Below are 24,016 nucleotides of genomic sequence, written 5' to 3'. Positions count from 1 at the left end.
CGCATTCTTCTTGGCAATGATGGTCTTTCCGAAAGCGCTGGTAGTTTTAAAAAATGACGTGTAAAAGTGCCCATTGCGGCCTATTTACTGAATAAATGATTTTGATTTTTGATTTTTTTGAATAAGTCTTGGGTAAAATTTGCAGACTAATTTCGAGTCAAACATAGAAATAGCATTTGCGCTGTAAGCTTTCCTAATTTACATCCGAACTCATGATGTGTCGACGAAGTTGCGACATATTACAACTGAACTTAACACCGAAATGCGGGCGCTCGTGACTCACGCGAGTATAGCAGCATTGGTATTGTAACATAACGTTTTCGCCTCGCCTTGCAACAATTACGAAACGCATTGATCTCACGAATCGTTAACACGTTTCTATATTGATCCGATAAAATAAACGCTTTGATACACAACAGGATATGTCAGGCGTTTTGTAATCATAATTTGATTACCGTTAATTATAACATAGACAGCTGAGCTTTACGTCGGTGCGTCAAATCATAATAAACAAGTAGACGATTAATGCAGATTAAATGTCTGGACTACGCGGCGATTAAAACGCTCGCTCTGATGAAACAATTTCTCCTCAGATCGATGTTGATGACGCATACCTCCATGTTTGTGTTATTAAAGATCAACTCTCTTATCTGAGTGAGGCTGAATAACCTGCCTTTCTTCAGTCGTTCGTTATCACAACATTTCTGTGCACTGCTCTTTATTGATTCATCTAAAAATAAAATGTGTCCATCGATTACAGCCAGCTTGGCTTCCTTTTAATATAGTGAACCAACGCTTGTGTCTCACTCACCGGTGTGCGGCTGAATTTAGCCTGGGTAGTAGTCCTTGCCACAAACTCATATAACCTCTATAACTAGAGAATCGTGTATATGAATTTATTTACGTAGGGATGCGATGCCACGCCATAGCGGCCTCGCGACCTAAATCCACCCACAGCCTCTCAAACCTCGCTTTTTTCTCCTCAAATATTTGTTATGGTGACTTGGGCCTTCCGATCGTAATTAACACAGGAAATTGCGTTTAATGAATGGAAAACTCATTCATTTCATAATTTAATGCGCAACACTATATTATGTGAGCTAAATCAGGTAGGTATAATTACGTTAGGAGGTGCTAATCGCGCCGATTACCGCGTTTGATTTACTGCAAAACAAAGCAAAACGATCGGTATCATAAAATTACTGTCACGGAATATCCTCATTTGTGATTTGGTCTCTGTTGCACTAAGCCGTAAATATAGTTTTTACATTGTCTCCAGTGATATCTATAGTGTGGATTCTATGATAGGAACCGCTCAAAATAGCCGTTTTTCATCCACTGCACGGATGCATTTACCTCGGCTGACGGATCACCCTCATCGTAGGGGACAATCAATCACCATGACATGAATATGCCACTCCACTATCTCGTTATGGAGGTACTTCATTTACGGGGAACATTTATGGATATAGGACACGAACGAAGCAGATCTCCCACTGAGCTAATAGGATGTTCTCCTCATTCCGGACAGTTCGGATATCCTGCGATCATTTCAACAGAAGTAACGAAAGTAGGTAATTGTGGTTGGTTTGTTTACTTAACTGTGTCAAAAGATTAATTAAGATAAAAGCTTACAAGACGTGTGAAGAGATTTATGTCCATAACATTTTAACCGATTAGTTTACGTATGCTATCAAAGAACTTAAGAAGTTGGTTATGAAAGGTTATGCTTTTTGCAAGTCACTCTACCAAGCAATTTTCCGCTTTAGTTGTCACCAGTTTGGTGTAGTTTTTGTGAAGCGACGCGTGCCGGTACGCTGGTGTACTGCCGACGGCAATCTAGGCAAATCCTATCCATTGTGCGCAGTGACAATGGTTCCGGTGCTAATTCAAGGACGGTACCCCATTGTCCCGCAACGCTGCGCCTCGGGCGCTCCCGTGCGGTTTATATTGCCATTAGCTGTCCACGCTTATAGATTTATTCGTCTCGTTACTGATTGTTTATTATTTGTTTTTGTTCGATTTCCGCGTCGCAGCCGATTCGATTTGGAAAAAACATCATTAGTTCGTTACTCTAAACATAGAGTAGTGGCAGAGTAAAAGTAAATAGCCACACATAAGCGTGCCAAGTCTAGATATCCACGAGTAAACAAAACGAACAGCAGAACCGCCTGCTTGTGTTTTAATAAAACAAACAAATATGAACAGAGATATATTTGTGATGACATTTGCGAGAATGTCAGCCGCAAGTCTACAATGTCTGCACTATTCTACACCTAGTCGCCGCCGTCGCCAGCATGAGTAATGACGGCCTAGTTCCTCTCAGTCCTCCGGTGAAGGCTCAAATATAACGTAATCCTCGCATGCTACGTGACAAATTTCAGCCTGTCTTTATAAACCCGTCTTGATTTATGACCGTGATAATAATTTCCGTATTGAGGTAGGGCTTCGGCCCAGAATTGCGAACGGGGTCGGTATTGCTGCGGTGGCATTTGCCGACTCCATACAGTCATTCGGTGAGTTACGACGGATAATGACAGTATTACGTGAGCGTTCTATGATGTCACGGTGAGCAGTTTTTTCTAGTTTTGTTTTTGTAATACTTAATTAACCACTTTTAGTATTTAATAACGAAGTATCCCTATAGCTACAACCCCTGGCCAGCTTTAACGTTACAGGTTGAGCGTTAATTATAAATTATAAACCATCAGTCTTCATTGATTCCACTTTAATAACAATGTAAAAGCTATTTACTATCATCATCATCATTATGTCAGCCGAAAGACGTCCACTGCTATGGACATAGGCCCCCCCCAAGACTCCACTCAGACCGGTCTTGTGCTTTCCGCATGCACCGCGATCCCAAGATTCTAACCAGATCGTCGCTCCACCTTGTTGGAGGCCTACCGACAGCGAAACTATTACTATATGTAAATTAATTTGACCCAACTGAAATAATGTTCGTCATATTGAATTTAATAACATTTATCGCAAACGTAATGTTGCTTCAGCGCTCTTTTCCATTTGAAAGAAAGAAAATACATTTATTCACAACACAAGACATAACAATAGTTGTAAGTACAAAATACGTTTTTCTTTAACAGAAAGTAGCAACAACCAAATGCCCAGACACATTTATTTCAATTGTTTATTCAGAAATCTAAACAACATGTTTTTCAAGGTTCTCATCGGGCTTAGTCCGGAGAAGAAACTTCCCTCAGTCTCGCGATAAAATCAGCAATAATAAGTTTTGTTGTAACCGAGACGATCGTTTCAACTAAAGGGTCGTTACCGTTAAGTTTCTCCTTGGATTCGGCAATAATTGCTCGTAGTCGTTACCCACACACTGCCGTGATTGGCTGGATTAGTATTCTGAGCGTTCGTTGAATCGTTATTTCACTTCGAGGCCACTACTATGTAACTTTTCTGTAGCGATTAAATCGGTTTTTAGTAGAATTGTGAGAAGTTTTTAATTTACTGTATTCTTAAAACTATTGCTAGGTACCTCTTGTATAGCGTTGTTAGAAATTATTGCTTTACAAGACTCTTCTAGTCCCTGGTGGTTACGAAGGCTTGTCGTGAAGCAGCATCTTGTGCGTCTTGAATCGTTTGTTCCATCGCGACACCGCACGCCCAAGTAATGGGGAAAGTTCGGCGTCTCGAAAACGCGCTGGCAATGATGGCGCGACTCATTGCCAGGATATCGCTTACCATATAATAATGTCGGTGGAACTTACCAAATTAGTTTGCTAATAGACAAGGTTTGAAGTTGTGTTTGTTGGTATAACTTATAACTTCTAATGGCTGCGCTGTTGTTGTACTGATCCCTGGACTGTAACAGCGGAACGACTCACTGATACCTTAAAGTTATACATTTGCTTATAAATTTCTTGTTTTTAAATTTTAAATTGTACGCACTTGTTAACATATGTATTGATGTCTTTTTTTTGTTACAGGTATGGTAACACACTCAACTGCATCTTTTTTATACGATGAATGAAGGTTGGTTGTAGTAAATATAGAGAAGTAGTGCCTCATAATCACTTGAACAAATTGTCAATGTTTGTTTAGTTATGTTAACTTTTTGTTAACCACTTGTTCTGATGTAATGTTTGGTTTTCAAACTCCTGCCACCATTGTATAGTTATTTGACGGTATTGGTTAAAATACTATAAATGTAAAAACATTGATTATAATTTGGCTGTTAGTCACATAACTGCAAGTGCTTAATTTAATGGGCTAATTTAGCACTATTTCATTTCTCTGCTAACCGCCCTTCATGTAAATGTGTCGTATATCATGTGCAAATATTTTTTGTAGCTAAATTTTTTATCAGTACGTCAGGTAAACTCGAACAGTTTAAGTATAAAAAAAACAGTGAAATTGTTTCTCATAAAGTACCTATCTAGGTATAACTCTCTGAGCTCTTAAACCCATTATTTTCCAACAGGATTCTATTTGAGAGTTGCATTTAACCTTGTTTTTCTTTGCCATCCTTTTCCTCTTACTTCGTAATCCGTTGTCTTTAGTAAGACATCTTTAAAGTTTATTTTAAGAAAGAATATTATCATAAAACGTTTACGGAGCGTCCTTTTGATACAAGAATTTTATGTTTGTCAAAGTGAGTTTGTCCGTCTGGTTTACCGAGTACTTACCGCACCGGCGTTTATTCGGTTCGTTGCCTCAGTTGAAGTGCATCGAGCACTTTTAAATTGTTTACGTCTCCCTGCGCCATTTCTTCCACTCTCATTTCTTTAAAAAGCCTTATTTTACACCCCCTTTTCAATGGATAAACATCGAATAGTATTTATTTAACCAACCGCAATTCCTTCAAAGTTTTGCTCTTTCCAGTTTTCTTAGAAAACTCGTTGGAGTTTTGTCGATGCTTTTAAAGATTGTTATTACAGCTACGGTCCGCGTCTGGCTGCCGTGAGCGCTTTGTAAAATTTATGATTGATATTCGTTTAAACACGGCTCTCGGTGGCCGCGAGCGATTGGACTCGCAGTTCGCTACTCAGATCGTGACGCGACAAGCCAGGCTCTATTTATATCACAGCCCTTATTATAATGAAATCCTACATTATTGGACAGACCATTATAGCAAGAACGCAATGAAATAAGATTACTTATACGTACAACAACAGTAATGGCAAAGGGAAATGAAAACGGTGTAATAATTTATAGGTACATGATTCGACTGTAATATTAAGTTTTCGTTCCCTCCTCGTCATAAGCAGATTAGACAAGAATGAATAAATAATAATTTCATCTACATCTCAGTTTAACTTCTACTGCGTAATTTTGAATTTCTGCTATTCTGGCCAACGAAATTTATTTTAAGTAACAATGTTGTTCTGTAAATCTAGTGTCGTTGTCTGAATAAAAGGATTCCATATGCATAATATACGGGCACAGCGTGGTTCCGGGCGCGGTGAATTTATACAAGGAAAAGTTTAGTGCCTCATTGGGAGGATAGCCGAGATACAAGGTTTTTTTTTTGTAACTCTTGTATGTTTAAAGAATACAATACCTATGCTTCAAGTTTGATAATATTAAACAAATCCGAGAACAGGTCGAGCAATAATAAGAAATACGGTTGGTTTCCTTTAAAAGTTTTGTTAACATGACAGTGAATATGACCAAAGCTGTGACCAAAGGCTAATCTTGTTAAAACTTCTTTGACAAGAAAATGTTCCCTTGAGGTTTGATAAGACCATTATCTAGTAAAATAACCTTTCTGAAGAAAACACCTATCTTGCCAAAATCCTTAATACATATAATGTAAATAATGTAGTGGCGAAAAAATATTCTCAATGTTACCTTTTCATTTTCCCGACACGCGTTCTGCCTTAATTTTATTGTCATCCAAAAATAATAGTCGGTAATCTCGAGGCTTTTCTTTTCTCCGCATCCCTTATCCCGCCTTGTGTTGGTTGTGATATTTATTTTTTCGTCAAAACGCCTGTAAGGAGACATCTCGGTGTGGAGTTGTGGAAATCCGGCGAGATTTAAAATAATAATAATAATAGTTTTTTATTTTCCCACGTTTATCTTATTCTGAATATTGCTAGGATTTTCAGTTTCCTTACTTCACTCTCAAAGAAAGATGAAGTTTAATAGATTCCAGTTTGTTGATTTAGTGGAGAAGAAGCGCAATTATTTTTTATTTACAGGTATTTATTATCGATTACAAAAATAATTACGTGGGTTTAAACTCAAAATATTAAGAAATCAAAGTTCAATGTAGGTACTTAACTTATGGAAAAAGTTTATAGATCTTTCTGTAGGTTCGGACATACACTCCAAAAAGGCGTGGCTGTCCATGCTTCTATAAATGATTGAGAGCACAATCTGGTTAGACAAGTTAATCAAAATCTAGTTACGCTTGCTTTTACAATGGCCTTGAAATTCCAAAGAAGTATAACAAGTCGCAGGCAGTTAATATGTCAGCTTCATTACCTACCCATATTCAATACAGTCACTGACGGTAGCTTTGCTGCTTATTTAACTATTTGCCGACGCCAATAAAATTGTTAACCAAGATAAGATTACATATTAATTGAGACTCGATGAATGGCTGCCCCCAATGTGGTTTCACAATTTTCATCAATCATTTGTTTATTCATGTGTTTGTTTATAATATCGTTCGTCGGGATGTTTACCCACAAAGTTCCTGTTGCAGTTTATGTCCATTGCTATTTTGAAAGAATTCGCCTGCGTCGTAAAAATAAACATTTTATTGAATTCTCAATTTCATGTACGTCAAATATTCGACATGCTACCGTCCCTGCATCATATTTTCTTGTATCTGGTTCTATTATATGATCAATAAAGGCTTTGATGTATGGAGCAAAGCAAATCTTCGCCGCCGGCCGGTCGGGCTTGAGGCTATAGAGTTATAAAACATTGTATCCGTCAGAAGACATTTTCTCTTGCTTTCAGCGTTTTGATCTAATATTTTTATGAGAAACCTTTTTTTTTCAATTATATACCAAATATGTACCACCCTAAAAGTTGATAATCGTTTGCAGGTCATAAAACAATAATGCCAATAGACGTGTCTGTCAACTTGAAAGTTCGACTTTAGCGACATATTCATTTAATAGGAACTTGTTTAAAAATTTATAGACCACTTATTTGACTGATGGTACATTAAATTGTGTGTTGATGTGGAAAAATCTTCACTAAGGACGTGTTTACATAAAAGCGGATCGCAGAATCCAATCCATCCCATTAGTTGAAATCCATGTCTCCTTCTGCTCCTCGTGTCATGTGGCAAGACGTGGATTTCAATAAATGTCGATTCTGCACGTCTCAGTTTCTTTGGAAGAACACCTTATTAATGAGGGCTATCGCGAATGAATTTTCCGCTAGAGGCGCTAGTGTAGCGTGAGGTCTCCGAAATGACAAATCTCATAGTTTTTGAGTGAGCTACGCGGGTTTATTTATAATTAGATTTTTTTTGTGAATATTTTGCATTACCTGAAATTAATTATGGCAATTATGCGTTACGGGGCAATGAATGTCTGTGTTTTGAGACAGTTTTGTCTTTTGGAAACTTTTGTCCTCCCTTTTTTTCCGAACAAAACGGGACTAAGCAACACTGTGGTAGCTGGATATTTTTATGGTACGGTTTTAAGGTGTTTTAAATATGATTTTAATCTAAACTTTGTTTTAACGCCCGTAATAACAGACTCTGAAAGCCACACTCAAAAACCTCACACAACAGTGCGCCATCTAGTGAGACAAAAAACAATAGCCCTCATTAGCCCCCGATGCAGGAAAAGCAACGTATCAGGCATAGGGGATCCCGTGGAAATTTCGATAATCTCTATTCTTTTCTTTATCTACAGTAGAATTGGAAAATCAACCCAACATTTCATTGATTCGTGAGGCAGCCAGTACTTTCTTTATAGATATTATTTATTAGGAATATGGAGAAGCAGCAGCACCACCCCCTCCTTTGGAATATGAAGAACAAATCACCGTGTTTCTTAACTTATTCGTACTTAAGTAACGACGCGGTTCGGCGAGAGCTGTCCCGTTATGTCATGTCATGGCAACACGCAATGCCGCGCGAGTCCAACGGGATATAGTGATACTGATACCACGCTTACTAAAACTTAACTCAGGCAGTTAGTTATTCAATAGTCTCTTAAACACACGCAATCAGACGTTTCCCACTTCGTAAACAACACCGTCTTTATGCTAATCCCTAACAAGCTTGATATGAATCCAAAAGTTCATTGTTACTAAAACACCCGGTCACTGACTGAGAGCCATATTCAAAACTCGCTTAAAATTCACCGTATCAACTGGATTTTTCGTCTAAAATGCAACTAACAGGAAACTCGCGAAATCAAAATTGAATGAACAGGCTTAACTCGTTGAAGTATACGACATTGAGGCACGTCGTAACCAGAAATAGCCCTGCTATAAAAAAGGTACTCCTAAAAATATGACAAAATCAGCATAATAATTTTGAGCACAAAGGTACCTATCTCACCTTTATTCAGCCGAATACTGATTTTAGTCATAATTCTGGCTGCACACATGAATATCTTATTAATTCGAGGCTCCCGCGGGAATGGGAAGTGCGGTTTTGCCGAGTAAGTTGTTTACTTACGTTTCGGAATTAATGTTGAGTAGTCATTAAATAACCAGGCTTTTAATGAACGTGTAGAATTACTTGGCGTATGGCTAACGTGAAGATGAAGAATTACTAGGTACCTACTTATTAGTTAGAACTCTCATTTTCTTTTCCAACGTTAACGTTCTCTTTTCAATACTGGTCCAGAAGTATTCAAACAGTACCTAATTATTCTAGTGGCTCTTACGTTAAAACCAGATTTTAAACTGACGGTATAGCCTTGCTACAACTAGTCATGTCATAATTTAAAATATTTATTGGCATAATCTGAAATGTCTATAATTCGATTATATATAAGTATATTCGAGGCGTAAATTTAAACACATTTTAGAATTAATCATCTAATTTCTAGACATGCACAATAACATGGTCTGCCTCGTTGAACGCCGCTCGAGAATTTACACATTTAAATAACTAACTACCGATATACACCTAATTCCTCCCGTGTTAGTTCGTGTCAAATTCAATAACAAAAAATCGCCTTTTTAAATACAGCTGTTTTATAATGCTCTGTATTTAATTTAAATTCGGATTTACTCTAAATTATACATCTAATAACAATTTTACGCGTGTATTAGCTAACAAGTATCGTAAATGTAATTAGGCCATTGTATTACAACACAGTTAGAAAGTAATTCGTTTCGTCATAAAATAAATATCTATTCATTCAAATAATGCGAACGACAACAACGCTGTTCTGAGAGCAACAACGTATTATAACCACTTAGTTACCTACTTAGGTAGGTAGGTATGTGCATAATACCCGTGACGCGTGGGAGTCTCATTGTGACGAACTTATTACGTTACACGCTTGTGTAAATGACTAGGGCTAGAATGTACGTTGGTGAGGTAACGGTATTAAAAGTATGGAAGATGTTATTGCCACGATTTATCAAAATGCCGGATTTGTCATGTGTATCGACTGACGGTAACGCATGTAAACATTTTCGTGAATTTCGTCCAGTGCCGCTGCCGTCTGCCGTATATAATTTAGCAGTCGTTTTCGAATGCATATATGTAATAGGTATATGGCATGCAGCACCTGATGAAGTCTTGGGTCGGACAGCCGACAGTGAACACGCTAAAAAGTAATAATTAAAGTAGGTACTTCATTAGTATCCCTTATTATGATATTAATAAAATTGCAATATCTCTCAGTAACATTTCTACATATAAATTTTCTTTACGAGATCTAGATTCTCCGTAACAAAGGATGGGATTCCTTAACCCGATATATTATATCTAATGCTAAGCCCCGCACCGATTTCGCCATATTTCATAGCGTCGAATAGACTCGATCGGGTCTTTTCCAACCGAATGCCGGATTACATTACTCGTCGCATTTGCATTCCCTCAATATCCGGGACCCTTACGTACGAACGTGCCAGCCCTGTTACAATGCGATTAGCATCACGTCGTCTTCTTCAAATTCTACTCAAAAGATTGTATATTATGTCTACATTCATGCGATGATGGATGCATTTAAATAGCTTTTGTTTCATTCTTACTTTCGTTGGCGGTGGAATTGGTCTCATCACAGATGCGTTTCACTTATTCTTTGTTAGTCAAATTGACTTCTTAAATTGAGAGAACTGGTACTAATAATTTATTAGATATACGGGCGATACGCTCGCGTTTCCAGCCATTTTTACACTACCCTGACGACTCAATAAATTCCATGTTGTTACTCCGGCAGCGATAAACTGAGAGTTACTGCCAAGAGCCCAAGTGAGGGTGACACGGCGGCCTGTCGATAAAAAAATCTATTCGCTACGTAATTTTTACCGCTTTAATGGGTTATTTTATGACCGCACGGGTGGAAATTAGATTAACAGTAATGGCTTTGTGTTGCAAAAGCGACTTCAATCGCTATTAATACCCGGATTGTTAGAAAATACCTTTTAACGGGTAAAGCGACAGTTATTCTCCCCGAGGCCTTATTAATTTCGAAGGGTAAATTTATTAAAAACGGTCCATCACAACCAGTTTTCGTTGACATAATTAAATCTGTTCCTAATAAACGATGGCATTAATTACGCGTTAGATAAGACAAGGAACTCCTCGCAATCAGTAAACGTTATTAAATGACAGTTCGTGACACAGCATGTCTAATGTGTGCATTTACACTTTCACTGAGCCGATGCTGTCTCAGATTACAATATATATTTACGTTTGCGATTGCGTTGTTAAATATCTTTCCTATGAGGCAGACACGTGTTGAGATTGCTGTGCTTGTGCACAATGAATACAAGAGGGATTTTATTATGGCAACACATTTCTAGTGCCATACGTCATTTTTCTCTCGACCACGGCGGCTCTTTGTATGCAAATAACTAACGAAATAATATATTCTCGTCTCAACTTTTTTATAAACATACTAGACATATTACTCCTCGAAATGCAGTAGACTGCAAAATTAGACCATCGATATCATTTCAAACTATATGAAACCTAACAGGTATATGTTTTTGAATTCTATTTACCTACGGTTTCCACCTTACGTTACCTTACGGTTTAAGTGGTGGCAGCTTTATTGGTTTATGTAAATTGTAATTTGTTTATTTTTAAGAACCATGTACCGTTTGTGCCCAAATAAACATTAAAACATTACGTCACTGACCGTCGAGAGTCCTTAGCGGGGATTTTACGAGACCAGTGCCGTATGGACGGTGGTGCTGACTGTTTTATGGCCCATAGGACGACGCAGTCTCGGGTAATGGCTTCCTGAAATGATATTAGGGAATTTGCCATTTTCAGCAGCTGCCTATACATATTACCAATATGTATCCCGAAGAATCTCCTTTATGCAACATATTTTTGCTATCATCAAATCTTTCTACACAAGCGCGATACGGGCGGACATCGTATGAATAATTTATTTAGTTATTATCACGTCTCTTTGTTTCGCTATTCTCTCTTATTTCGACGCAAAGAAAAAGGCTATTTCCACAGCGCCACTGACGCCGCTGACGGCTATGCGGCCTCTTAGAAATGTTTGTTCACAAACATCGCACTATCGCAACAATGGTTCTTATCTCTTGGCAACGAAATCGTCACGCGAGGCTGCGCGATGAGGGCCTATTATTTCATAACTCAGCACTAATGCAACTTCGAAACATTTCTTCTGTTTACACCAGAGATAAAAGTTGTAAGTGCGCGTGTGTCCTCTAGGAAGTTTGTTTCAAAACATTCGGCCTACAGGGATAATATCCCGTTCTACGAGATTAACTGAAGTCTCTCTGACGGGCTGCAATGATAAATGGCAAGACGTCAAGATGAGTAAGTTACACCATCACCATTACACGAACTTTGATGGCCAGATTCAATATGTCACAAGTTTGCAAAGTTACATTTACGAGTATAGTCCGACTATAAATCCTTGATCTGGAGTTGTTATAAAGTTTCGGCTTATTCACTGCGATGCCAAGTTGGTCAGTTAATTGCAGCTAGTTCCCAGTTGTCTGTAAATTCACAATAGTTTGAAATCAGAACTGAAATTTTAGCTGTGCAAACTTTGCACTGGTAACTAACCCTTTTCCGAACCTATAAGTACGCAAAGTTATAGTTTACAGATGGGAATAAAAGTAATGAAATATACTTTATCTATTTAAGCAGAATTTTGCGCGAGATTATTGGAGAACGAACACGATTGCTGCTAATTCCAGCTGTTATTAGGGATTTAGGGTTTCTCTTCGACTGGCAGACCCCGGTATCCTTATCTTTGCCATTTCGCCCAATCCCTCGCTTTAACTCTTAAGTTTTTGTTTTGAAATGTATTCCGCTGGGAGGTTCTTCGGAATTGAACTGCATTAAATGAATCCAACCTCGATTGAAAACTTCGTGTTTGGAATTTTCAATTTTGAAAAAAGATCCCCGTTCGGTATTCAGGTTTTGGCGCCATTACCTCTATCATCTTTGGGAATACCAACGACGGCATTATCGTTTCTTTTTACATTAATACAATTCGGATTGCAAAAAGTGTGTTAAATTATTTAGGTCACCATTTTGAGCTCCCACGGTTATACGCAAATGGATAATAATCCATTTCGGCTTGTTTACGCTCACTGCAGTGTATAAAGCTCTCTTTTATTCCATTTATGCCGGTGCCGTACGGTGCTACTCGCATTCGGGTTATCTGCGGGCCTCGTTAAACCGGCCCAACGTGGGTGATGCGAGGGTCATTACATTAGTCATTACATTTGAAGAGATTTCTGCCCATCAATTTTTTTATTATGCGTTAACGTACTTAATTAGAGGGATAATTAAATATATTCGTTGATTACATAATTGTAATCGCGTCATTGGAGTTGCCATAAACATGTTTTTCTAACAGAAGATTTGATGTGTTGGACTTGATTGCTGATGTAGTCCTACGCCTTTAGTAAATTAAATTACACATTCCAACAACAAATTCCAATTGGGTAACGAATCTGTCAGCGCTTAGTACAATTTGCTCGAGTAAATTAAATAAATCGCAGTGGCGAAGTTTTTCCAAAGATATATTAATACAAACTGAAACAATTTACAGGTAACGAAATTAAATTGACCGCAAAGCTGTTGTTTACAACCAACTAGCGGCATCCAATCGTCCGGGAAATTATCGAGGCGGAAGCTGAGGAAGTCGTGCTCCGTAGGGTTGTCATGGTAACGCGGGGTCTTGAATTAGTTAAACGAATGATGAGCTCGCCCCTCGACCTGTTCGATTCGCGACTTGTCTCACCCGACGAGAATCCTGAAATTGAGTTGGCATCTCGAACACTTGACTCAATTTCGATTTTCAGTTGGTCAGGAAAATAGCGGCGTTGGCTACGGGGGATTCGATTCCTTTGTAAGTCTGTGCCCTTTGTTGTGTGCAACTTCCAATGGTAGGCGTAATGGGCAGTAGTTTTTTTTTTTATTATATTTCGTCAGCCTAAGTAATAAGTTCTGACCAAGTAACAGCCGCCTTATTCAAATTAAATTCGTTCGTAATGTAAGTGATTTTGTTCGCGCTTTCTCTGCACTGTAATGAACGAAGTTATTATCTAGTTTAAACTTTTACACTGTTACTAAAACAACGAAACGACAGGGAACTTTAAATTTTCTGTCTGCTTATTCAAACTTGGCTTTGTTAAACCTTATTTGACTTCTCTCCAATTAATAGTGCAACTTACTTGTTTCACTTTGGATGTCGCGACGTAAAGGTCTTTGACCGCTGCAGACGGCTCCCTGTTGTTGCTATGACAACGGATACCTACGTGATCCCTGCACGGGTTTGTGTAAAGGGTATGCGCCTGAAAAAGCTTATTATGAAAGCCTTTAGAAGTTATAAGCAGTTTTTATTCCTCGTTAGAATTATGCTTTTCACTTTGTGCCAGGGGTGGGCTACATGGTGATACTTCCCGGTTGCAGCTTGTATTGCATACGTTAACGAGCTGTTTTATAATCGTGGTGTCTATGAAATATGAGTATAATAAACGTTATTAACGCGAGGGTTAAAATGTAGATAAAAATCGAACCCTCAGTTTCATTAATTCATCTTATTAAATTGCTGAATATTTCGTAAATGAGATGGAATAAACTCGAATGCAAATTAACAGCTGGGTTTTGATTGAAACTTGATTACAAGTTAAATCATTTTGAAATTTGGTTAGTCCAACTGTTTATCACATTATGGACGTGCGTATACAAACATTGAATCATAACTCCGCATAATTAATTAATTGTTTCATTAATTATTTGAACGCATTTCATAACAACTCAATCCCACAACAAATCATGTTTCACGTATGTTTGTGTGTAGAAAACATTTGTTATTATGACGCAGGCAAGCTTTACACAATATTATTATATTATCTACATTATTCTGTGCGGCACAAATAAGTCTAAATGGAATTATTTATCTTGCCGTTGCTGAAAGTAACCGGCGTTCTTCTATTGTATTAGTGGAGTTGGCTGTAGGTTGTATTATCGCATGTTTATTGTTATTGCCGCCCGTCTAGCGGATTTCGTTAGGGCTGTCACCAAATAATGTCAAGGAAACTTGACATTTGCATGGAAGGGTTTTGCTTTGTCACGTTTGCATTTGTGATTCCAGCAGTACCAAGATTAAATTAATTTACCGTTCTGGGTCGCATAATTTATGCTAGTTGTAATCTGATATTGCAAATTTCATTAAGAATATCCAATAAAATATTGATACGTAACTGTAGATAGGTAAACCCACCTACTTACTTTTTCAACTCTTTTGCCGACCTTACTTTGTTTGTAATGGAAGCAATACGATATTGGAGATCTTAAAGCTATTCATAAAGTTCTTTTTGTTAACATTTCTGCGTACCGCCTACATGTCTTTTGTCAACTTTATGTAGCGGGATCGTTAACGTTCGTAGAATTTTGTTTTCCCAAGTTATCGATGTAGGTTAAAGAAGCTATTGGTACAGCTACGCAGCACGTGTTCATAGAAAGTTGGCTTAAATGTAGAATGTTTTCTCATTGTCAGTATTAAATTGATAGGTCGATGTTAAAGCAACAACTTGCGGGGCATTTAACAATACCTTAGCAAGTTTGTTGTGAATGTAAATGTTTATAACTTTGTTCGTAGTAGGTAGGTTTATCAGCAATATTATTTCAAACAGTTATATCTATTTCTGGTATTAAATAGATATAAGATAAGATACCAGAATCAAATACCGGTTATCATTGGCAATACGTTCGCAGGCAAACCTTGAACTGGTTAGCATTTATTAATGTTATGTTATTGAAATTAATTTGAATATCCGTCGGGTAGGGAGATGCGGCCCTGGCGCGACATTCTGACACATGTGGTCTGATGGACCGTGAATGGGTCGCGCAGGATCCGCGCTCCGGTGCACCCATTGTAGTCTTCCGCTATGCATTGCCACACTACGTGCGCAACACACGCTCATGCCACCTGAAAACATATAAATATATACCCAACTGCACATTTTACAACCCGCAGAAGACGTGATTGATGATGACGTCGCGTGCTAAGGTAATGGCGTACCGCTGGAAGTTTTCAGACATGCTTTGATGAAGGATTGAAGCTGAAAACAACATCTCATTTTTGTTTGTCAGTATTTGTCTCCTTTCATTTATTCAGTTCTTTATTTAAATGATCTTCAGTTCTCTTCACTCAGCATCGTCCTTTTAAACGTTGGGGTGCGAGTGCGACAAATTAAAATTTTAAGCTGTGTGCTTACACTGCTAAAAATTTCATATCATTCGAACGCTTACTGTGTGCCAGCGAGCCGTGAAATGTATGCTCATACATTATCTATTGATATTTATTTTACCCAATGACGCGGCTTTTTAGACACGAGATGGACGGCCCTTTTTGGGGAAATAAAATATTATTATTTTCGATTGGGGCAAGCCAAAATAAACACTGAAAAATCGTTATTGGTCTCAACAGAGGCATTTAAAAAATCTGTGTATTATTAGTATTGTTATTTTTATTAGTAATACGCTTGCTCAACGAAATCTTAGATTTTTTTGAAGACAAAATAATAGAAAGGGTTTTGTATCCAGACCTTCTGTGATATTACGCGCCAGATGAACTGATATCGAGTTTCGCTCGACATGTTTCGGGCCATTCATTCATTCGGGCCATGTTTCGACATGGTTCGGGAGAGGTGTCATGCCTACTAGACTACCGGGGGGATCCATCTAACCAGCCGAAAATCGTATCGCCTGCATAGGCTACTAGTGGCGTGTGGTGTCATCTATCGCAACTTTCAGCAGCGCTGCGCTACCAAGAGGTGTGGGTGTGAATCTCGTCAGATATCTAAAGAGCCATCATAAAAAAAAACTTGACATCGTATTGTCTTATTCCGCCTGTGAATAAATATTGAAATGTTAAACCGACCTTGTTTCTCGAAACTACTTTCTGTCTCAAGGTTAAACAGGGATGGGTCTGAACATATACGGTTTTATTTGATTAATATTATCGTACTTGATTACTCGGCATATTTACATATTGTTTGGATGGTAAAAGGGAGAGCAGTTTGGTTGTTTTAATTACATATACTTAAATAAATACTCTGAAGGTAATCTGGGTGATTGAACTAAACTAGTGCGTAGTGTATTAAATGTAAGTATCTCTTATTTCCAGGGAACAAAACTATGGATAATAATGGAATACCTGGGCGGCGGGTCGGCCCTCGATCTGATGAAGGCGGGCAGTTTCGAGGAGATGCACATAGCCGTCATACTGAGGGAGGTGCTGCGGGGGTTGGACTACCTGCACTCAGAGAGGAAACTCCATAGGGACATCAAAGCGGCAAATGTGCTGCTCAGTGAAATGGGCGACGTCAAATTAGCTGATTTTGGTGAGTTTTTGACCATTAAAAACCTCGTATGAACCCTCAGTAAAGCCGTCGTTATTTTAATTGTACAGCAGCAGAAGTAAATAGCGGCTACGGTGCTCAAAATCTACACATGACTTTACTGACAAAATAATAAGAGCTTCTGCTGCTGACTGTACCGATGTAGATAAACATCGCGCTGATGAATAATTAAGGGAACGTACCTATAAAGTTAGATAGCTAAATAGTCAAATGTGCAGGTCTGCCTATGCCACAGTGATTAACTTACGTAGTGTACGCACGATACACGTGTGAAATATAGGCCATGGTGATATTGTGGCTGCTGATAACCGCCCTAAGGGCTCTCCACTGTGACTCATACTTTATCGCAACATGATAGGTGCAGATAAAAAAATAACGAAGTATGACATCATCCATTTCGGTTTATCTGGGGATTAACACACATGGAGTTCAAAATATTTTCTATCATCGTAATATTAAAATAATATGCGTCATAAGTATGCAAAGTAACGCACATATTTTCGCGATAATTTTATTTACATTTATTAAAAATATTAATAATTATGACTGATACGTGTAAAATTTACATCAAAACTGTAATTTTCCTTCCCTAACATATCAGTTGTATTAACAGAAATGTTACTAATTCAGACAAATCAAACACAATACAGACTGAAATAACAAACGGACCGTCAAACACAATAGGGCGGTATAGTTTCGGCTTAATTTCATCGTACGCTATGTGGAAAATGCTCGTCATTCCGATATGAAAATGCTTTGTCGGCTGGTTCGCTGGAGTCATGTAACCCCTAACTAGACTGTGTAGGGATAAAGTATTTAGTATTTATTGTTATGTACAAGAAATACACGTGGCCAATTGCCGGGAACTTGAAATATTGATGTGATAATGGCCGATGTGTATATTTACGAATAAACATGTTATAGTACATTTTGTGAGATTGTTTATAAAATGTGACCTTTAAATACCTAATCAAAACCTGCACAGGAAGCGTAATTGACCATGAAATTGGTTACGTCTGAATTACAAATAGGAATTCCTGTTTCCACTGACGATGCAGGATCAATTTAATTAATCGCGTTATCAGCTTAAAATCGCACATTGTTGCCCTTTTGTGCCAATAAGATAAAATAGACGATGCGTGGAGATTCGACACGAACGAAATCCTAATTGGTAATTTGATATTACAGCTCAGGCAGGCGATGAAATTTCCTGTAATTTATTCAATTATACAATAACGATTGTAACGAGTCTACTAAGTGTTTTATGTGGAAGGGCGACGTGCTCGAATTAGTACAATCAAATATTTGTTGGTAAACCTAAATGAAGGTTTTGAGGTCGCTGCTTCCTTTGTTACGCAAGTCGCGCATGCTACTTTGAATAACATTATGTTATAATGTGACATTTACTTAATAGCCCCGCGAACGGCTCTGCAATTTTTCATTCTTTTACGGTTAACAGAAAATTTCCTTGCGAAGATTGACGTTAACGTTGACATATGACTGCTGTCTTTCCTAGTAGTAGATGATCTGTTCAATATAAAGTTTGTCCATCTATGATTTTTGGTATCTATTTTGGTATCACGAACAATTCGAATGCTAGGTATGTTTTCACTGTAGTCGTGATATTGTTTCGAGGCATAAATTAAGCTACTGTTGTACAAATTGTACAGTACAATCAGCCAAATATGTGGTCTACCACCCTAAAGTTGATAATCGTTTGCATGTCACAAAACAATAATGCCAATAGACGTGTCTGTCAACTTGAAAGTTTGACTTTAGCGACATATTCATTTGATAGTAACTTGTTTAAAAATTGATAGACCACTTATTTGGCTGATGGTACCATATTCAGCCTCTACCGTGTTACCGCGGTTAGTTTAAGAAGCAGTTAATCTCTACACACATGTATTACTATTTCGGCCATCTACATGCTAAGTGAAGCTATACGTCACGGAAGTCGGCTGGCGCCCGGCCAACGTACGATATTTGAACCATGCGGAAATGCTTTGTACTCGGTGGTTTGGTGAAGAATCAACGTGCAGAATTTTGCATTCGGACGTTGTAACTGATGTTTTTGATGTCGTAAGCAATGCTTGTGTTGTGAGGCGTATTGGGATATTGATCTATTTCGTTCATTCATGTCATTGACTATTCGAGTAGATAAACAGCATTGTAGCTAGGTAAAGTATGAAATGTAATTTAACTAACATTTCTGAGAATTTTACTTTTAATTTAATGTCATTAAAATCGGCATTGCTAACGCATCTTTTTTGAAGTTCCTTAGGCTGCACATATAGTAGAGTCGTCCGAGGCAGTCAGCGGTGCCCGAGGAAATAGCTCATCAATAAGAAAGCTGAGCTAAACGTAGATAAAAAAATGAAATTAAGTATGTTATTTATTGGAGGATATTTTTCTTGCATAAGGTACCGGATAGTTACCTGTACAGCAGCTATTTAACTTGAGAGTCTAGAGCTAGACGTATGAGTATGACTAACGTAATATCTGCATGACTAAAATGAAATCTATGTCATTTTTACGTCTTATGCATTATGTCATATCATAACATTACTTAATTCAATGACAGCAGTGATGATATAGAATATGGTTTTTTTCTACAGTCGTAATTACTTTACAGATTCTGCAGTTCAACAATTTACCATCGTACTTTTCTCTATTACAGGGGTCGCCGGTCAACTAACGAATACAACTAGCAAACGCAACACATTTGTCGGTACACCGTTCTGGATGGCGCCGGAGGTCATAAAGCAGTCATGTTACGACAGCAAGGCAGACATATGGTCGCTCGGCATCACCGCTATAGAGCTAGCCAAAGGCGAGCCGCCCAATTCGGAGCTGCATCCGATGAGGGTACTATTCCTTATACCGAAGAACAATCCGCCACAGCTGACGGGCAGTTACTCGAAGTCGTTCAAGGAGTTTGTTGAAGCGTGCCTGAATAAAGATCCGGAAAATGTGAGTTATCGCAATGCCCCTATATTGTTTTGTTTCGTTTGGTAACTAGTCGTTTGCAAACGAGTGCGTTTGTGAAGGGGAAAATGGTTTGAGAAAATTAAGCCTCATTAAGTTTCTTCTGCTTGTACCATTAAGCTTAATTTGTCTATAACTTTTTTTAGAATTAATATAACATGTTCCTTGGTTACTCTTTGTTCATATGATGATATTAATGGTTTCTTTTTAAATTTGCAGAGGCCAACGGCAAAAGAGTTACTAAAGTTCCAATTTATCAGAAAGGCGAAGAAGAACTCTTATCTAATAGATCTTATTGATAGGTATAAAAAGTGGAAGGCACAGCGGAGTGAAGAGAGTGAGACGGAATCGGAAAATTCAGATTCGTGAGTACCTCTCTTTTTTAAGAAGATAAATTTAAACTTAACACTATTTTCGAGCAAAATGAGATACAAAAAATTATAACTAACTTTTGATTTGACCCGCATAGGGCGTTAATGAAAATGACTTGCTTATAAAATGAAAATGATAATTATATCTTGTTAAAAGACTATGTTAGTAATACGTATCTATACTAACGCTTACAGCGTTAAATAAGTTCAAGTGAGAGCGAAACCAACTTTCTTGTCTTCGGATATAGGTAGAGTCATTCACGATGACGCGTGTCAAATCACGCGTCTTCGTGGATGGCACTAGGTATAGTTTCCTACGTTTTATGTTTTTCGGGTCTGTCTGAACACTCAAGAAGCCACTGAAAAAAAAAAAAACTTTCAAATGGATATGCTTTACAGGAGTATCGGTACAGCTTCAAGTCTCAGAGTTTGATACTCTTACAACAACCTAGCTGTCACGTATCTTATTTCCCAACTCAATCGATTGACTATTTGTTTAGAAGCAACTATTATTTCAATTTTTCAGTTGATTGAAAATTAGTCTCGTTTTCAGGGCTAAAATTAAGTGTTTTTTACTAGAGTCGCATCTTCACCGTTATGGTCCGTGGGCTACTACAAAAATCGAAAATTGAAATTAGTATCGTACCGTCCCTGTCACTCTCGTATTAAATAATACAAGCGTCAACGGGACGGCAACAACGAATTTCGAATTTAGCACTTCGTAGGGTTCTAGCAGATAGCCTTTGCTTCATGTTGTTCACATACGAGGTGTTCTGGTTTCAGGGAGGAAGGTAGTCGCGGCGAGGGCGAGACGGACGAGCCGTGGGTGATGACGGTGCGCGGCGGCGCGGCTGCGCGCGCGATGCACGCCGATCTCGACAACAAGCGACGTGCGCACTCCAACGCGCACGAACAAGGTATAATTTATTATTAATTTATTTATTCTACTCTTATTATAAATGCGAAGTTTGTAAGTCTGTTTCTTTGTTTGTTTGTTACTCCATCACGTCTAAACCGCTGAACTGATTTAGATGAAATTCGGTACGTAAAACGAGGCTACTTTGCCCCACTGGATAACTATGCTCCAGTTCTGTATTTTGTTTAAATGTCTTGCAGGTCGAAGTCCTGGTACTCTATTACACTTCCCAATAAATTGATCTACTTTACAGAAATACATACATATATGAACATACCACAGAATACTAATTTTTAAAATAAAACAAAGATTACGAAATTTGGAGCAAAAATCGGTGCAAAGTAGCCTCGTTTTACGGTATACAGATACTTTGCATCCCGGGAACGGCCATAAGATAGTTTTTATCCCGGAAAATTACATTGTTCTCGCGGGATAGCGATAAACGAATTCTACGCGGACGGAGTTGCGGGTAACAGGCTAGTTAATCAATACAGTTACAGCTTTACACTAAAAACCAATTCCATTAGACATACTAAAACACAAAAAATATACAATCCTACTTCTTAGACTATAAATGCGAAAGTTTTTGTATGTGTGCGTGTGTGTGTATGTTTGTTACTCCTTCACGCTAAAACGGCTGGACGGATTTGGATGAAATTTGGAATCTAGATAACTGGACATCTGGAATAACACAAAGGCTACTTTTTATCCCGATATTCCCACGGGATAGGAATAAAATCTCGAATTAACAACCAACTGGGCTTAGAGTCATGAAATTTGGCATGGTTCTTTTTAATGCAATGAAAACAACTATGTAATTTTCGGGAATTCTGTTGTATCGTTAGAATTTGTATGAAAGAGACAGGTACCAAATCTGACTATAAGTTCCTCGGCCGCTCTTAAAACATATTAGGAATATTGGCCTTATTTGGAGTTTATCTGTTGACAGCGTTGCCGCTGCCGCCGTCTCCTGCGGTGCCGAAACAGAACGGTGCGCCGCCACCGCGCGACGACCCACCGGATCCCAAACCGCCCAACAATAACAACACCAACGACAAACAGACGGTCAGTACAACATCAACATTTAATTAAAGGCTGACCTGGAATATAAAACCTGACGCGAGGGCAGCACTTCTACGTTTTATATTGCAACATTCTTTACACTTACTGTACGATACCTATCAGTCATATTGACAACGGTGCCAGTGATGTTATTTAAAGGAATGTTTTCTAATCCCTCAGACTTTTTCTATGACAAATGCTTTTATACATTGTGAATTATTTTCCTTCCAAGACTATGTATAACCTTCGGCATTATAACGTACAAAAACACAAAATAACATTTTAAAATACCACGCGCAAACAAGGTTAATCTTTGACAGCAATAGACAGATGAAATTTGAATTTAGTGTTACCAGTGCAAGAAATTAGTTCTATTGATTTTGCGCAATATTTTTTTATAGGTTATTTGTAATTCTGGTCAGCCTTTAACGTTCAACACGGTATTTTTCAACTCCTGAATTTGCCGTCTCCTATATATTTTTATAAAAATATGTTTAATGAAGAAAAAAATAATTTGGTTGACTTGAAAAATCTATCGTGGGTTGTGTAGTCGAACCCAATAAGTGCAAAATTCGAACTCATAATAATAATACGAGAGTGAGTGAGAAGGACGGTACGATATGAACTTCGATTTTCGAATTTCGTAGTAGTCCCCCTGGATCTAATAATTCGTAAAAACTTCGAATTTAAACTTTTAGCCAAGGTGAAGTGTTTTTTTTTTCAACAGATAATTATTACGCAACCCTCGCTATAATAACTGTTTCTTTCTGTTCTGTATCTTTGACCTGCACTGTACATTCTACTACTCCTACTTATATTATAAATGCGAAAGTTTAGTATGTGTGTATGTTTGTTACTCCTTTACGGTAAAACGGCTTGACGGATTTGGATGAAATTTGGTATGTAGATAGCTGGACATATAGAATGACATAGGTTACTTTTTATTAAAAGTAACCTATGTAGTAAATATCTCGAAATAAAGACCGTTGGGTTTAGATTCACGAAACTTGGCATGGTTCTTTTTCTATTTAAATGCCATGTCAATGAAAACCACGACGTAATTTTCGAGAATCCCCACTGGATTTTTTTTAAAACCCCGAAATTTATAATTCAACTGCTGTATCTAATGATTTACGCGTGCGAAGCCGCGGGTAAACTCTAGTACGTACGTAACTGTTTGTTTGCGATTGCAGGCACGACAGAGCCCCATCGTGCCGGCGGTGGCGGAGCAGCGCAGCGCCAAGGAGCGCGAGCGGCCCGAGCACGCGCCCGCGCCGCCGCCGCTCGCGTACAACAAGCCCGTAAGTCCACACTACATAATATATGATCCACAACGTGTACACGACATCGTCTCAGCATATACTCAGCGGCAAAAAAATCTGGCCCTCAAATGTATGAAATAATAGGTAATTTTGTATGTAGAGTGGGCCAAAATATGTTCCACAGTGGCGAAGCGTTCATAGAACCCTGTGCCCACCGGCTTGCCCAATATTTACAAAATAGGACAATAGGATATTCAGTTTTTCAGTCAATCAGCGATCTTTGCTTCGGCTTTACCAACGAAATATTTGACGCTGTCCCATTGCTGAAGAAGGCTTGGACTTTGTAGTTCTCACGCAGAACACGGCCAGGCGAATATTCGAGCGTTTTGGTCACTTCGGTTAAACGATGAATGAATGAT

General features: G+C 38.2%; 1 protein-coding gene across 5 annotated transcripts in view; it reads left to right on the top strand.

The window, feature by feature from the left end:
- GckIII (Germinal centre kinase III) overlaps window positions 1-24,016 on the top strand; it is a 95,665-nt gene that overhangs the window by 64,712 nt on the left and 6,937 nt on the right. For all 5 annotated transcript variants that reach the window (XM_074085326.1, XM_074085328.1, XM_074085329.1 and 2 more), the window contains exons 3-8: window positions 16,764-16,980; window positions 19,679-19,971; window positions 20,206-20,351; window positions 21,141-21,274; window positions 22,223-22,338; window positions 23,529-23,636. In XM_074085326.1, the coding sequence (XP_073941427.1) occupies window positions 16,764-16,980; window positions 19,679-19,971; window positions 20,206-20,351; window positions 21,141-21,274; window positions 22,223-22,338; window positions 23,529-23,636 (1,014 nt within the window). The remainder of the gene's footprint in view (window positions 1-16,763; window positions 16,981-19,678; window positions 19,972-20,205; window positions 20,352-21,140; window positions 21,275-22,222; window positions 22,339-23,528; window positions 23,637-24,016) is intronic.

Source organism: Choristoneura fumiferana, chromosome 3 (assembly GCF_025370935.1).
Source record: "Choristoneura fumiferana chromosome 3, NRCan_CFum_1, whole genome shotgun sequence".
NCBI lineage: Eukaryota > Metazoa > Arthropoda > Insecta > Lepidoptera > Tortricidae > Choristoneura > Choristoneura fumiferana.
This window is presented reverse-complemented; position numbering and strand designations above follow the sequence as displayed.